Here is a 17,589-nt window from a genome sequence, read left to right on the forward strand (position 1 = left end):
ATTAAGCTAGTAAAGCGTTTAATTAATATTCACAATTTCATACATATAATAACAATCAAGATCACATTTATGTTAGCCTTTTATTTGAAATCGTATATCTTTGGTGGGAAAGTTATGGTGGAAAGGGTAAAGAGTTACAAAATTTAGCAACGAGAGTTTTGAGTCTAGTTGTAGTGTTGTTGGGTGCAAAAGAAAAATTATAACATATTTTATTAAGTGCATACTAATCAAGAAATTGCTTAGAGTAACAAAAATTAAAATTGTAAAATTTATAAATTATAAAACTTTAAAATTACACCGTGACAACAATTAAGTAAGTTGACACATCAGTTAAAAACATAATGATGACATATACTTAATTAAAAAATATAATATTTTTTAGTACTCAATATATCATAAAAATTTAATAAAATTTCAACTTTTAAAATGTATAAATTGATAATAAATTTGAAATTTAATTAAACTTAATAATAATAATATATTGTTATTAGTTGTAGAGTATCTTCTATTATCGTAATGGTTTGATTATTATCGACTTCATAATTATTGTCTTATTGTAATATCCGTCAAACAGTAACGCATTCCTCGTTATAGATTAGGATTTATTAAAAATTACAAAAATGATTAAAGAAACTCATTAAATGAAAGAAGAACATGGATTTAAGATTTTCCATAAATTTTCATCAATAGTAAATAGTGGATCAAATAAACTGGCGGTCACTGTACAGAAAAGCATGGTAACAAATTTGACAAAAATAAAAAGGAATATAACATTGTTTTTAGTAAATACAAATTATGCATCCTGATTGTACAAAAGCAGTACAAAACGAATGATTTCATTTCATTTGCATTATGATTCGTCAGGAAGTAATTGTAACAAACCAAATATGAACCTTGATTCCTCTGTTAAGGACCCTATCATATTTTTTGTTTCTACCTTCTACATTCCCACACTCCCTCATTTCTTACATTTCCTTTTCAAACAACACCTAAATGGCTTTATCTTTACTGAAACATACCATTCAGTGGGGAAAGTAGAGCCAACCAAATAAATACAACGCCGACAGGTTCAGGTGAAATGAGGAGAGGGGAATTATTGCTGCATCTTTTGTTATCAGTTATTATTAGCAGACAAAGAACAAGAAAATCTAAACACGCTATTCATCGTGATCTTTTATTTTGGTCTCGTCCATTTTCTTCTCTTTGGATTCCACATCTTACATTAATGTCCTGTGGTCCATTCCTTCTTTGGATTTCATCTCTCACATCATATGAGAGCTTTATAGACAGAAATCGTTGGGTTTGTATACATTGAGTTTCCTTATGCTCACAAAAACTAAGAATTAAATATCTTTTTTTGTTCTAAAATTACTTTTAAAAAATTGTTTTATAAAAGTGTAAACAATTTTTACAGCAAATGACATGTGGAGATGTGGAGTATTTTTCATGTGAGAAATAGAATTTTACAATAGATTACGATATAATCTCTGTCATTTGCTAAAATATATGTTTTACATTACTTTTATAAAGTGTAAAGAAAGAATAGAAATAGAATTAATTTAGGAACACAACACTTTTAAAATAGTTTAGAAATGAAAAAACATATTTAACTCAAAAGTGCACTATTCCCCTGTTCACTATAGGATTATGTATCCACCACATACACTGAATATGGGCGTGAGATTCACGATAGTATAGTCATAAAAGATACTCACAAGCATTATAGGTGTGGAAATACTGCTTGACATACCCCAATAACGTAGTTGTATTGTTTTGGCACATTGTTCCATTTAGTTGTTCATTCTCTGTGCTTCTTATTGAATAAATGATCATTTCAATCTCAGAAAGTCTACAATGCTATCATGTTAGTCTTATACGGTAGAAAGTCCTTTGTCTTTATCAGCAGGTAAGAAAGTCCTTAAAAGTGCTATCCGTAAATTACATTGGTCTAAAGTTCAAAAATAAATGTGACTTCAGTAATAATTTTAACATGTTATGTAACCGAAACAACAATAAATAGTTAAATTTAGGACCTGAGATGTAAGTCGTCAAAGGACTGAAAAATTCAAGAACTTATTTGGAATTTTCTTAGAGTGCCAAACACCATATACTTTCGGGAACCAAAATGGTGGTTTATTCTCGTTTATTAGCAAGTTATTTGTCGGTACAACAGTATAACATCCTTGAGTCTAGTAACTTTGAAATGAGACAACCTCTTCTATGCCCAAAGCTTTCAATGCCAAAAAAAATAAAAAATAAATAAATGCAAATATACACCTGATATTTAGACTGTATCTGTCATCGTTAGCTACAAGGTTGGGGAGAGAAGAGAAACCTGAATACATACATACGTCCACCCATTGAAGATTCACAAGTTTATAGCTCTAGATATTTCGGATCCATGTCATCTAGAAGCAGCTTGCACAAAGCTTAAGAAAGGAGACCGTATCAGTTGCATATCACGACTCAGCTTCCAAACAAGTGAACAACCTGATAATAATATACTGCTGACAATCAGCCTGTTTTCTGTTAGCTTTAAATATGTAGAAATATATATGGGAGAAAACTATCTTAGAGTTTCCTATTTATTAGCAACGAAAAGCTATTATAATCTCCGAGCAAATAAACTGATTTGTTAGATTAAACTAAGAAGTAGTACCAATATAAAAATCACTTTAGAACTGTATGAACTTTGTAATGGAAGATTTTAAGAGTAAATACATTTTCTCATGAAACAGAGAAGCTTCCGTACAGGGACCAATATCACGACTATGGTTGCATGTGTAAATATTAAATTAATAAGCTGCAAAGAAAGTATCACACACCTTGCATATCTAAGTGGTGAAAAGGGCATCCCCCTATCGCTGAACTTTTCTACATCCGCCACTTAAAGGTTTGCTGCTCTCCGAAAATCAGTGCCTGATTAGGAAGCACTAAGCTTGTGCAATGTTGAAGGAATGCACTGTATCAAAAGGAATAAGACTCTAAGAAAACTTGCATCAACTATGTAACTTGATATGGAAATAAATCCAAGTATATAGAAGAAAAGTGTCCAGTAGCTGTAATTATGAACTTACTAGTTATTATATTTGCCAATTGGTTTCATACAAGGAAAACATCACGTTATGGTTGTCTTGATTATTACATGAGAACATGATTATTGATGTGCGAGTCCCAAAACCTCAGGATTTACATCATAGACAAAATCCACTGTCTTGAGAATGAGATTGAATCAACCAGAACACCCAGTTGCCTTTATATAATAATACATCAAATTCATTTCAATGATGCCATTGAACACTCGTATAAAACGAAGGAATCTAGATAGTAAACCACGTGCTTATAACATGATATCCCTCAACTGTGTACAGAAGGAACTGTTATGTCAATAGTCCCGGAAATTAGGCCCCTCCTCATCATATCATCATGAAGTGTCAGAGCTTCATTGATGTCTCCTAGTTCACGATACTTTCTCAATAGATAAATACAGAGAACCTGATCAGGAATAATGCCTTTGCTGAGCATCTCATCTAGGAAGGACTTTGCCTGTTGTAGTTGACCATAACGAGAAAAACCCCAAATAAGTGAAGTATAAGCATGCAGGTCTAGCACCATACCTGTTTCAACCATTTTATTTCGCAAATTCAAAGCTTCTTTGGGATTTCCATGCTTCATGTTCGCATCAATCAAACAAGTGAAAACTAATTTATCTGGACTGATTCCCTTATCCAGCATTTCATTGAACAACTCCTTGGCTTCTTCAACACAATCACTTTTACAGAGACCATCAATCAGAGATGTATAAATCATGATGTTAGGTTGCAAACCCGTTAGAGTCATTTGCTCAAAGTAACTAAGAGCCTGTTGAACTAAACCTTTTTTGCATAAACCATCGATTAGTACACCATACGTTACCACTGTAGTCTTCATACCTAATTCTAGCATCTTCTTGAATAGATTAACAGCCTCTGTGGTTTTCCCAACCTTAAAATATGCATCCATAAGGGTTGTATATATATAACTATTAGCTGTCAGACCACAATCCATCATTTCTAGAATTACAGCCTCAGAATGTTGTATATTATTTTGTTTGCAAAGGCCCCATATTTTAGCTCCATACAACAACACATCTGGTTTGAGGTTTTTCTTGTTCATTTCCTCTAAGATATTCATGGCCTTATCCATCATAGCGGCCTTGATATATCCATGAAAAAGGGAAGTATAAATCTGCTGATTAAGAGTCCATCCAGCTTTCAACAAAGCACCAAATAATTCTTCTGCTTCTCTCATTCTTCCATCTTCACAAAGACCATCAAGTAATGCAGAGTAGGTGACAATATTTAAGTTAACCCCAGTCTGCTGCATCTCATTTGCCAATTTAAACGCTTCACGGAGATCGCCTATTTTACAATTTGCATCAATCAGAGAGGTATATGTAAACTCATTGGGTCGAAGACCCACCCGTATCATGTCAACAAAAAATTTATTTGCTTCCAATATCATGCCTGCCTTGCAAAATGCATCAATTAGTGAACTATAAGTCACAACATTTGGCTGCAATTGTCTCTGCTTCATCTCATGCAGATAGTTAAATGCTTGAGGAATTCTTTCAAATCTACAAAAACAATTAATAAGAGAATTGTATGTTATCATATCTGGTTCACATCCTGCATCTTTCATTTCCTCTAATACAATAACTGCTTTGGTTAATAACCCTACCTTTCCATAACCATCAATGAGAGAATTATAGGTGACAATGTCCGGCATAAGACCTAAACCTTTCATTTCTTCAAACAAATTACTAGCAATTTCCAAGTCCCCTTCTCTGGCCAAACAGCCTATAACTGTATTATACGTAAAAACCGAAGGCTCGAGGCCAGCCGCAACCATGTCCTTGAAAAAACTTAATGCCAGTTTCCCTTTGTCTGATTTTGAAAACCTGTGAAGAAGCTCATTACAAGACCTCACTTTTGGCAGAACCCTAAACTTGTTCATCTTCCAAAAGCATTGCCTAGCCTCGTCAAGCATCCCTAAATCCACTAAAACACTAAACAAAGTATCAAACACTCCAAACCCAGGCCTACAAACATTCCTTGTAGACCACAACACATCAAAGAAGTCAACCCCTGGAAACTCCCTCCTCAACAAAATACATTCCCTAATTACATTTCTGGCATCAAGATAAAATTTCCCACAAAACAAAATGTGAGCCAAAACGCAATAAGATTCCGCGGCATGGCGAAACCCGGCTCGAGCCGCTGCCTCCTTGAAGAACTTAAGGGCGGATTTTGGGTCCCCTTTCAGCTTCTCCAAAACCATAGACACCCAAATGGGTGCCGGCGCCGAATCAAACATGTGGGGACCGTCCTGTTGCAAGAAACTACGCATTGATTCAGAAACAATGTCATCAAATGAAGATTTAGAGACAAATGGGCATCTCATAACACACAGAAAGCTGGTGAACCAAATCACAGGGCGAGCAAAAATTGAATTTTTGGTGGAGGGGAATGAAGGAGTGGAGAAAAGGGGAAAAGGGTTTTGAAGGGATGAGGAATAGGAGGAGCTTACTCGCAGTGAGACCTTGCCGCCGATGTTGCGCGCAAAAAGTAACATGTTTAGTGAAAACAACGTGAACTGGATTTTCACCCTTCATATCGGGGATTGATGTTCAAAGAATAACAAGGGTTTCATTGCTAGAAGTATGAATGGAATATTGCTACTAGGGTTTATGGAAGCTACGCTCATTCGTTCTGTTCAGTTAAGTTTCATAGTCATAGTCAATTTTAATTGACTTTTTTTTTTCTAAAAAATAAACGTGTGAAATTAACTTTGGAGTAAATCTCTGTTTTAATACTTTAAATTGTGAGACTATGTTAGTAGTTTTTGGAATTAAAAAATGTCAGATAAATATTCAAAGTAAAATTATAAAGATTTAATTTTTCATATATATAACTACACTCATTCTAAATTACTACAATAGTGCTGTTAATAACGGAGTATAAATCAAAAAGTTAATGGAGTTCATAGAAATAATTAATATAAGTAATGAATTTCAATTTTAAATATTTATTTCATGTTTTTAAAATCTAGAGATATTATTTTGACAGATTCTCAAAAAATAAACTATACCGATAATTAACTTTATTGACATTTTTATTGGGGCAAAGTTATTATTTTAGTTTATGAATTTAAATAATGATAAAATAAGTTTTGTTTTTAATATTCCAAATTAATCTATATTATAAAACGAAAAAAAAAATGAGATGTGACAAAGATGAAAAAATACAGGGATTTTTGAAAAAAATATATAGTTTCAAACGCACCTTTCTATTTTTTTTCTTAGCAAAAACAATTCCAAGCAAATAAACAATAATAATGTTTAATACTTTTTTTAAGAATCATAACTACAGTTAAACTATCTAACTATATTAAAGAATTATTAGTTATATTTGAATAAAAAGAAATAAATAATTTATCGACATGAAATGGTTTTTTTAGGTTAAAACCTTTGATTTTGTACTGAAATGTTAATTTGGTCTTCCAAGTTGTCTCAATTGGGTTTTAATTTTTTAAAATGTGTAAAAAATGGGTTATTTTTGTTGAGTAGACAAAAACGACGTTAAGACTTGTTGATGTGCGATCGGTGATGTGACTGAGTTTATTATGTGGAATATGTATTTAATTTATTTTCTAAAATTGTTATTTAATTTAATTCATTTTATTTGTATTTAATTTATTCTTTAATTGAAGACTCAGAGAAGACCGGAAGTTGTGCGAATACTCAGTTGTAATCTTATTAAAGATTATAATGGAACCCTCTGCGGAGGAGACTAGACGTAGCTCAATTGGAGTAAACCAGTATAAAAATACATATACAATTGTTGTTCAACTTTATGTTTAAACGCTTTTCTCATAAAACTTGCAGCTGCATTTTTATTTCAAATTACGACTACAGTGTACGTTCCAAATATCATGTTAAAAATAATTTTCATTCGGAATCATTTACATAGTCTAGCATTTAAGTATTCATTTGTTAAATCTAAAACTCGACAAACGTGTTATATCATAAGAGTTGCGAAAAGAAATTTTTCATTAACACCATTCAATCCCCCCCCCCCCCTTTCTCCCACCTCCTTCTAGTATTTTTTAGGTACTTCACAACCAGGACTAACTAGGTTGTCATCAAGCAACTACGAAACATGTTCAATCGGGACCTTGCTAGTAGGGAACTTTGATGAATTATAAAACATTCTAAGTTAATAAGAAAGCATAAAATGGTTCAGTAGATGGGTGATAATGACATATTTTACCATGATTCCAGTAATGAATTAAGAGAAAATGTCAACCATTCCTTAACTTTTTGCTTTGTAAATCCTAGTCTTCTTTTAGTTTATTAAGTGGTTGAACCTTAAGCTTTAATGAGATATTCTTATCACTAATCCATGCTTTCATGTGCTTAAAGTAGTTGGAAGAAGTCTATGCATCAAATGAAGACACTAGAAAGCAAGGAAAGCAAGAAAAACAACACAAATGAAGAACCAAAATTCTGTTGAAGCTAGCTCGGGCGCCCCTGGCTTATGGGGGCTTGAGCGCCAGTGCATCATGACTGTCGTGCGCCTGAGCCCCCCTCCTTCTGGGGGCTGGAGCGCCAACTTTGCTGAGATGACAAATTTGCCCTATTTAACTCAGAGGCACGAAGAGTTTGACATCTTTTGCTGCCCAAACACGATTTCTCTCATTTGGAGCTCTTGGAGGCGAGCTAGGAGCTGTGGGATCAGTCCTTCTTCACCCTTGGGTCTTCTTCCTTCTTCCATTTCCACCATTGTTGTAAGCTCAAGCTCTCCATTCATGGAGAGCTAGTTCATTGTTGTTGGGGATTGATGTAGCCACTAAACTCTTATGTAAACTATTGTGTTTTGAATGAATATATGTCTCTTTCATTGATTGTTAGCGTTTAATTCCTTTTCGTAATGCTTGTTGTGAAATTGCTACCCATGGCATGATTTTAGGGTTTGCTTGACATTGGGAAATGTTAAGTGAACCTTGAACTGGATTAAACACCTAAAGGAAATAGTATCTAGGGATAGAACTAGGACCTTTGGTTGTCTTAAATCTCAATTCTTAATGCGGAAATAATTGTTAGGTTTTCCAAGGGATTGGAGCCTAATGAGGAAGTCTAGGCCCTCTCTACCAAGGGATTGGGTTTGAGTAATTTAGTAGATTGACATTGGCATATTAATGAAGAGGACGTGATTTTCTATACATAAGAGTGAAGTAGGTGAAATCATACCCCAATAATACCATTCCATATCATTTCTAATCTTTCCATTTCCAAGTGTTTGAGTATCTAAGATCACTTTTTATCATTGATGTTTCATGTTTACTTTAATTGCACTAAAACCCAAATTATGAAGCATTCTTTAGTCTAAGTTAGTTGGAAATTATACAATTGTGTGGTGACACGAGTCTTTTGGGAAACGATATTCGGTCTTACCGGTTTTATTACTTGAAACGATTTGGTACACTTGCCAAAGTCTCAACAATGGGTGAAACCTCTCGTTTTATTGATTATTGTTAGCAAAATGATGAAGAAGTTTTGATGATGTCCAAATCAAGTCAGGAAGTATAAGTTTCAAGAAGATAATTTGAAGACTTGTATTATTATATAAAGCTTTTGTAATAATTGTAATTAAGTGGTTAGGACTTAGATTCTTAGTAGTTTTTGGTTCCATGTACTTTCATAGTTCAAATTTGATGTTTGGAGTCAAGAATGTACCGTATTAATCGATTAAGACCAGTAATAATCGATTAAATATATAACAACTGAAAAACTCTTGCTGGCTTCGTAATAATCGATTAAAACTTACTTTAATCAATTAGTTAATTGATTAAAATGTAAATTAATCGATTAAAAGTGACCGTTGGAGTTTATAGCCGTTAAAACTAGCCATTGCACTCCTTTTAGTCGATTAACAAAGATATTAATCGATTAAAAACGTTAAATGGCTGAAAACGAAGAACGAAGGAGTATTTGCTTGAGTCTATAAATAGGTTCTCATTTTCCATCAACAACAACTCTTCCCTTGTGCTCTAGATCTCTAAAATCATTGAGAATTGTGTGTACTCTTGCTCAGCTAAGGAAATTGTTGTCTGCGAAGCTGTTGAAGTGCTACTGCGGTGACAGAGGAATAGCTGGTTCATCCTTGGTGCAACTAAGGAAGTGTTTGGAAGAGATTCATTCTTCATGAAGTATTTGGAGGAAGTGATTCATCCTTTGTGAAGACTCAAAGGAGGTGCAAGTTCATCTCTTGTGGTATCAAGAGAGGTGGTTTCTAAACTTTTACAAATTGTTTCTTTGTGATTGTAATTTGTAATCGTTTTGTGATTAGTGAAGTGTTTATCTTGGTTTGAGATAAGCGACTGGACGTTGGATTGGTAAGATCCGAACCAGGATAAAATCATCTGTGCAAATTTTTCTCAACCTTACTCTTGTTATTCATTTATATTATATGCTTAGTAAGTAAAACTTAGAAGAAATTTAAAAAGGCACACTTTATTATTAAAACCAATTCACCCTCCCCCCTCTTGGCTTGTTATCCCACGCTAACCATTCCATTGCAACCGCTCTGACAATTATGTGCCTCGCCAAAACCTTTTCGGCCAAAACCCTCCTTAAGGAAAAAGACCGAGTAAGGAACGAGTACGCTATAGGTTACAATGCTTACTTGAAATAAAATTTCAGGTGTGCTACATTGTAGGTGTTGGACATAGGTTGTCCTGACAAGTATTGCAGCCTTTAAGCACCTTTGCCAAAATCTTCTATTCGGTATTGTCCTTCCCAATTGGCAGAGAACTTTCCTTCAGTCTTCTTGGCATTACTGGCCATGTGTCATACCTGTTCACCCTTCTTAAAGACCTTCAGCAGTACTTAGCATTGTATCTTCTAGTCGTTCCCTGCATAGCAGCAATTTCGCAGACTACTCAATTTTCAGCTAACAAATCCAGGATGGTATTTGATAAGTGCTTGAGATTAGTAATTTTCATTGTTAAATTAGCATTTATCTTGTTTTGAATTGTGTATAAAATCTATGATATTTATCCCAATTTCACTTGTTTTGCAGGAACATATGAATCCAATAAGTTAAATTCTGAATTGAGAAGAAAAAAAGAATAAATTCAATATTGTTTTGATGAAGTTGCCTTGTCACGACTGTAGCCCCAACTAAGGGCTTGAGCCACAGATAAAACCCACTCAAGAAGGTTTCCTCAAGCCATGAGTTTGAGCTTGAGCCATGAGAGAGTACTTCACTTTAAGCAACTACAAACAACTTTATCCTAGATATTCATAGATTGAGCCATAGAGGAAATCCACTAAAGAAGGAAACCTCAACACTAGAGTCATGAACCACCACTTGAGTCGTGCTGCGAATGTCTATAAATACAAGCACTTTTTAGGCTTTCTTAGAGTGATTTTAGAGAGAGACTCTAGCGAGTCTTCTGATGACAAATTTATGAACACCGAAAAACGGCGCAACAAACTTGTTTAACAATCGGCAAGTGTGACCGAATCGTATCAAGTAATAAAACTAGGTAAGACCAAGTATCGTTTTCCCAAAGGACTCACGGCCTAGTTAGTTATATGATTTGTTGATTATTTGAGACTTGTAAACAATTGATTGTATGTTTAAATGCAAAAGACAGTAATTAAACATGTATGCATGAATGTTGATCAATGGAAAAGAGGAAAACAAACACTTTAATGAATTAAATGGATGAGTATGTTGTTGGGGTTATCAATTTCATCTTGTTCACTCTCATATACTTTAGGAATTCATCATTCTTTTCATCAATTGCTAATGTCACTCTCTAAATCACCTTGCAAGAAGGCATATCCTTAATTACGAGTTCATACAATTCCTAACATTCCTAGTAATTAGTTCTGAAGTGCAGGAGCTTAAAGACAACCCATATGCTATTGGGAGAAATTCCCCGGATCTAGATTTCCCCGTACGTTCCCATATCGACAAAATCAATAATCATGGCAATGAATGAGTTAAACAAAGCAAGCATTAAGCAAAGAGGAAAATCCCTAACTAAAGATGAAAGAAAGCATGTATCTTAATATAAGATGTTAAAACTCAAATTCCATATATGAGTGTTTCACAAGACTACATTGATTCCCCAACAACAATCCAAGGTTTAGTTCACTATATTCATGGTGAAACTAGATGAACAATAATGAATGAAAGAAAGATAGAACCCTAGAAAGAGGAGAAGGTAGCCTGAGCATCCAAGATCTTCCTTCAAGAGGTGGAAAAGAGAGTGTTTGCTTCGTCTCTGCCAAAGATACAAACCTTAGGACGACCTAAAGCTTATATACTATTTTAAAATATACAGAAAATTAGGCCCAAGCCCAAAATAGTGCCGCTCAGCGGTAAACTACCGCTCAACGGTAAGCGCGTGAGTTGTTTTCCTCCCCTCAGCGGCCTTTTCACCCCTCAGCGGATCCACCGTGATTGCCTGAGTGCCGCTCAGCGGTAAACTGCAGCTGAGCGGCAGTTGCGGCTTCTCCTTTTGCACTTTTTTTATGTCTTTTCTGATTCCATCTCTATCCTTCTTCACTTCTTTCACCAAATTCACCTTAAAACCTGCATAAAACACTGAAATCAAGCATAAACCTGTTCAGCTCTCTTATTTCTAAAAATATACCCAAAAGCATGATTTCAAGCTAGTTTCTAAGTGTTAAAGGTTGCTTTTAGTATCAATTTTAAGCATGAAAATAACAGTTTTTCAACTGTTATCATCTTCTCACATATATCCTTGTAATTCAAAGACACGTCTTTAAAGGATTAGGAGATGTTTTCCTCCTATTTTCATGTAGTTCTTCCATTATTTATGAGGAGCTAAACCTCCATTGTGTTGGAGCATGATGTAGAAGATTCAAACTCTCTATTGATGGAAGTTCCTTCAAGCAAGTTGATGAAGATCCCTTGATGAAGATGATGAAGGCACAAAAGCATGAAGAATAAGAGGTTGAATGGCTTGATGAGTGGGTAAGTGAAGCATCCTAGAAGGAGATTGAATGGCTTGATGAATGGGTAAATGAAGCATCCTAGAAGGAGGTTAGGCTAACCTAGAAGGAAAAGGTAGAAGAAGTCTAGAAAAGAGACAACTCCAATAGAACTTAGAAAATTGAGTCTTGCAATTTTAGCAAAGTTTCACTAATATTATTCAAGTTCTCAGAAAATATAAGAGGGGTACTTCTCCTTTTATAGTTGAAGGAGAGAGCTAAAGTACATGCATTTGAAAATAACCTAGAAGCTTATTTTTCCAAGGGGGAATAATGAGAGCCTCTTGCCTCTTTTTCATCTAATCACATCTTACCTTTCCTTCATTCAATCACATTTTGCCTTTTTTTCGGCCAATCACATGCAAGGGAGTCTTTCTTCAAGTATCTTAAGGCTAAAAACAAGTTGGATCACGTCCTACGCAAGCCCAACTCAAGAAACAAGCCCAAAACTTGTTCAAGACATCATCATGTTAGCTCTGACCTTTGCTTAGTGTTTTACCATAACTTTCTCTATAGAGCTCCAAACGAGATCATTTTTTTTGTTGAAAGCTAGACTCAAATAACTTTCCATTAACTATAAGCACATAGCTTTTGGATCTCTGAGTTGTTGCAGTCGAATTTCGAAAATTGTTGACGAAAAATAAGTCTAGAAATGATAAGATATCTTGGCCAAAATACAAAGCCCAAACAAAGACTTTTGTACATATTTACAAGGCTTAACAAGAGAAAGCAAAAACAAGCTTGAAAACACCATCTTCCACAAGAGTGGAAGTCCTTGAAATCCTTCTTCATCTTCCATTCTCATAGCCCTAGCTTAAGCTGTAGCTCCTTTTGATGGATCTCCATCAAGCTCCTTGGATGGTTTCAATCATACCCTCCCTCTTGAGAAATGATTTATCCTCAGATCAAGAAGATATTTAAGGAAGCATAACTTTGGTTGTTGATCTCCTCCTAGATCAAAGATGTACCTACAGATCCATTAAAGAAAATTTGAATGGATTTCATTCCCATGGTAAATGTATATCTAAAGTAAAGATAAAATGAATAAATCCTTTTTAAGAAAAAAATATTTTGCTTTCTTCATAAAAGGGAGTTATTTTTTCTACACACTCCAAAACTTTTTCTTCACTTGGTGAAGAATGACAATCATATAGGCTTCTAGTGTGTTGATCTTCTAAAAGCAATATTCTTTTGTGAGGATATTCAAAAGAAATGTTTCCTCTTTCAAGACACTTGAAGCACTGAATACCTCTTATTCTAGTTTCTTTAGATTTTTTTTTCAAAAGTAATAAGATCTACTTTACAAAAATGTTTTTGTTCACCTAGAGCTATTTGTAACTTGTTAAGCAACAACAACTTAAAGTGTGATTTTTCAAAAGTTATTGAGGAGTTAAAAACAATGGGGAGTTAAAGTGGAGGTAAAAGATTTTAAAAAGTAAAGGTTGGGATCAAGAAATGAGAATCATTAATAAAAGGATAAGAGTTCAAAGTTTGGAAAACTCCTTTTAGAACTCTTGACTCAATTATGATTGTAGGGGTGGGAGGTGTCTTAAGTAGCCCTTCTTTTTTTAGTAGGAGTTATTCCTCTCCTTTACTTTTCTTTCAATCTCTTCTTTTTTTCTTTCTTTTGTTTCTCCTCCTTCTCTCTTCTCTCATTTTCTTCTTTCTCTCTCTTTTCTCTCTCCTCCTTTTCTCTTTTAGCTTCCTCTTTTCTAACTCTTAGAATTTCTTTTTCTTTAGCTCAATGACTTTCCCTCCTATCATCATACCTCATCAATTTAGTGTGTGAGCTACCAACATCGTTCCTCCAAACGAGCCATTTGAGCTGGTCGACTTGGATAAGCTCATTTATTTCATCCTTAAGGGTTGCACACTCATTAGTGGTGTGCCCATAGTTACATTGATATCTACAATTCTTCTTCATATATGTATTCGGTAATGTTTGCGATTTCCTAAGGGGCGGCATGAGGTATGCTTGCAACACCTCATCCAACACTCGAGATCTCGGGTTACTGAGAGAGGTGTATCATGAAAATTGAGTAGGTTTATGGTCCATATGCCTAAATGTCCTTTTATCTCCACTATCTCGGTCAAAGGTCTTTTTCTCACTAGGCATTATTTTTGCCTTCACTTTGTTTTTGAACTCCTTTAACTCCTCAAGTTGCATGAACTTAGCAACCATTGCCTCAACTCATCCAAGCTGGCAATTGGAGTCATGCATAAGTCATCAGTAAAAGGTCTCAACCTCAATGTCGTGACCATGAGATGCAAGGCTACTTCAGATTTGAGATTTATGATATTAAGAACAACCTTGTTGAATCACTCCATGAAGGCACATAAGGATTATCCCTTTTCTTGCCTTATATTCATAAGCAATAAAGAAGTTAGATGTTGTGGCTAACTAATGGCAAATTGAGTTCCAAAACACGATGTCAAGGTATTGAAGCAATCTATGGAGAATAGAGGCAAGCAAATGAACCAATAGTGTTAGGAAAAAATCCTACACATAGTTACATCATCAATTGTGTACAAGTTGAGTTGTGTGACATATACATCAACGTACTCATTCGGGATGGTACTTCCATCATATTGATCCACTCTTAAAGACTCCTAGTTGTTTGGGAGGGAGACCTTCATGATGTCATCCACAAAGGGATAACATTGACTTCCTCATGTCACAAACGAGGTACTAATCGTGCCTTATGTCTTGGTGTTGTTACCATTTCCCTCCTTGTTCTCCAGCATGACCTTCTATAAAGAAACTGTGTTCTCTAGGTTATCCTTCTCATTCCCCTTGTCATTAGCCTATACTTCCCTCCTCAATTTGGCGTTCTCTTGCCTCAAGGCATCCATCTCTTCAGTACTTATTTTCTTGAATCATGCAAACTCTTGTTGCATTTCCCTTTATACTTTTAACATCACGTCTATGTTAGCAAAGAAGGTCCTACTTCTTTTGCTTCAACTATCATTCTTCTTATAGATAGCACAAACGTTCTCTTCATAAAGTATATGTCAGCCCCACGGTAGGCGCCAATTGTTCTTACAAAGCTGAATATACCTTAAAAATATTCCAACTCCACTCCAAACATGTTCTTAGCTCTAACTTCACACCTTCAGACTGAGATATCGTAGTTCATTCTTTCTCTTAATAGAATGGATGTGTGAGTGCTAAAAATACTTTAACGCTCAAGTTAACCAAGTGTGTTAAATGATAATAAATAGAGTAATAGTGAATGTAATTAATTTACCTCATGTACTATACTATTTATATTGTGTTTATGGGCCTTTACATGGATGGGCTTGATCCACGTAGTTAATTGATTAATCTTTGGGTTATCATTATGCTAATCATGCCTTAAATGTAATCTTAACTTAGTCCATATTTGCCATATAGGTTGACCCAATCGATATGGTGTTTGTCAAGCTGTCATTGTATCGTCAAGGCATATTACATGTCCTTACAACATGTGGGCCAAACACATATAGGCCTAGGTGGCCAAGATGTTCTCTGGCGTACATAGTACAATTTTAAATATGCATATAAATTTTAGGTTTAATTAGTCATTTGTCCCTAGTTTGGTTAAAAGATGTCAAGTTGGTTCTCTAATTTTTTTAGTCTCACTTGGTCCCGATTTGTGAAAAATTGATGCAATTAAGTCATTTCCGTTAGTATTGTACAAACATTGTTAAAGACAATGTCATATGTCAATTTGTAGTTTTTTTATTTTACTTATTTTTTTTAATATTTTTTTGGAAAATTTATTTTTCACATGTCAAATCAAAGTTGTATCATACGACATTATTAGTGTGATGTGGCAGTAGTAATGTGATAGGGTAGTGCATGTGACATAATCTCAATTTAGTTGTTATGTTTGTTTTTTAATTCAAATTAGTTCCAATTATTTTTTAAATAGAGCAATATGTTTCCTCCTTAAATTAAGACAATTTACTTTTTGTTATGAATCTTATGCTCATATTTTTATTAAAATTTATATTTTATTAAATATTTCTGAAGTTAACTCCAATAATTTTAGAGATGATTTTATTAATTAAAATAAATTTTTATTTATCTAAACTTGTTTGACTAATAAATATATGTAAATATTCATTTGTCTAAAATTTTTATCTATATTAATAAATTTAATAATTTTTATATATTTGATCTATTTTAATATAATAGTTTTTATATACTTCAATCTTAATAAAAATTTGTTTGAAAGTAATAAAGTTAGTTTAAAAATATGTTCAAGAAATATTTAATAAAAAATTCTTTTTTAATAAAAATAGTAACATAAGATTTATATAAAAAAATAAATTTTATTTTAATTTGTAGATGACAACATTGTTCATTTTAATAAAATATAAATTGAATCATAATAACAAATATAAGGACTAAACTGAGATTTTGTCATATTACACTGTCACATCACACTACTATTGTCATGTCATATTGGTAATGCCACGTGGCACAACTTTGATCTGACACATAGATTTTTTTCAAATAAATGAAAATAAAATTATAAAAATTATAAAAAAAAATTATAAGAAAAACAACAAATTAACAAGTGACACGATTTTTTAAATCTGTTTGTACAATATTAACAACAATGATCTAATTGCATTACTTTTTTTACAAATTGGGATCAAATTCAAACTAAAAATATTCGAACTTAACATTTTTGGACCAAAAGAGATACTCAATAACTAATTAAACCAAAATTTTATTATATTTGTAAATGTTTAAAAGAAGATTTTCCAAGCTTTTGAAAAGATTATTTTTTTAAAACAAAATTCAATTCACCTCTCTTGGATTGAGATACAAGACAACTTTTTTAACACATTTAAAAACATTTAAATTTATAATTTAAAGATATGGATAATATGCTATAAGTATAATTTTTGATAATGATAAATTTAGGGGTTAAACGAGTGCTAATCAGAATTGATATCATAATCGATATAAAATGTATAGTTTTTATTAAATTAGTTATAATTATAATCATTGAAAAGTATACTTTTTTTTATGTAGGTTTCACTTATATAAAAAAAATCTATCATATTACTAATTTTTAAAATGGTAATTAATATAAAAAAATGTATTTTTTTTATTAATAGATGTGTAAATCTATTATGTCATACTTTGTGTATTTACTGAAAGTTAAATATCACAAATATAATCAATTATTTGAGTTTGTAGGAAATATGTTATACACATATAACTATTAAGATAAATAAATAATTGATTAAATGTTTTTAATTTTACTCCGATGACATGACGATTTTTCTCTTAACTTTTCTTCTAATTCATTACACTTCAACAAAATATTTATTTTTACTTATTTTTCATTTTTTTTATTCTTCTATTCTCTAGGTTCCTTTTCTATATACTAAACATGACACTATTAAATTGATTTCTTGTTACTATCCAATTTTGTTTCTCATAAGTTCATTAATGTTGATGCCACATGATATAAACTAGAATTTTAAATTTTGGTTAGTAAGGAGTAACATAATATGTT

General features: G+C 33.1%; 1 protein-coding gene across 7 annotated transcripts; it reads right to left on the reverse strand.

Annotated features, from left to right (window-relative positions):
• Positions 1 to 2,111: 2,111 nt before the first annotated feature.
• Positions 2,112 to 5,738, reverse strand: EMB2794 (Tetratricopeptide repeat (TPR)-like superfamily protein). Of its 7 annotated transcripts, none has more exons than XM_088103979.1 (3): positions 5,569 to 5,738; positions 3,078 to 5,367; positions 2,112 to 2,962 (listed from the first exon to the last, which is right to left on the reverse strand). In XM_088103979.1, exons 1-2 carry the CDS (start codon positions 5,611 to 5,613, stop codon positions 3,358 to 3,360), a joined length of 2,055 nt encoding a protein of 684 aa, XP_087960105.1. In that variant the 5' UTR covers positions 5,614 to 5,738; the 3' UTR covers positions 2,112 to 2,962; positions 3,078 to 3,357. The 7 variants fall into 7 exon arrangements, with proteins under 7 accessions (XP_087960105.1, XP_047163834.1, XP_047163836.1 ...); XM_047307878.2 differs by having other exon boundaries at positions 2,112 to 2,490; positions 2,826 to 2,962; positions 3,078 to 5,738; XM_047307880.2 differs by having other exon boundaries at positions 2,112 to 2,504; positions 2,826 to 2,962; positions 3,078 to 5,738.
• Positions 5,739 to 17,589: the final 11,851 nt, after the last annotated feature.

This window comes from Vigna umbellata, chromosome 1, assembly GCF_029865625.1.
Source record: "Vigna umbellata cultivar VRB3 chromosome 1, Vumbellata_1.0, whole genome shotgun sequence".
Taxonomy (NCBI): Eukaryota; Viridiplantae; Streptophyta; class Magnoliopsida; order Fabales; family Fabaceae; genus Vigna; species Vigna umbellata.

Bases quoted from the DNA above. Each gene is read 5' to 3' on its own strand.
- EMB2794 (XM_047307878.2), bottom strand. From the start codon at position 5,613: ATGTTACTTTTTGCGCGCAACATCGGCGGCAAGGTCTCACTGCGAGTA.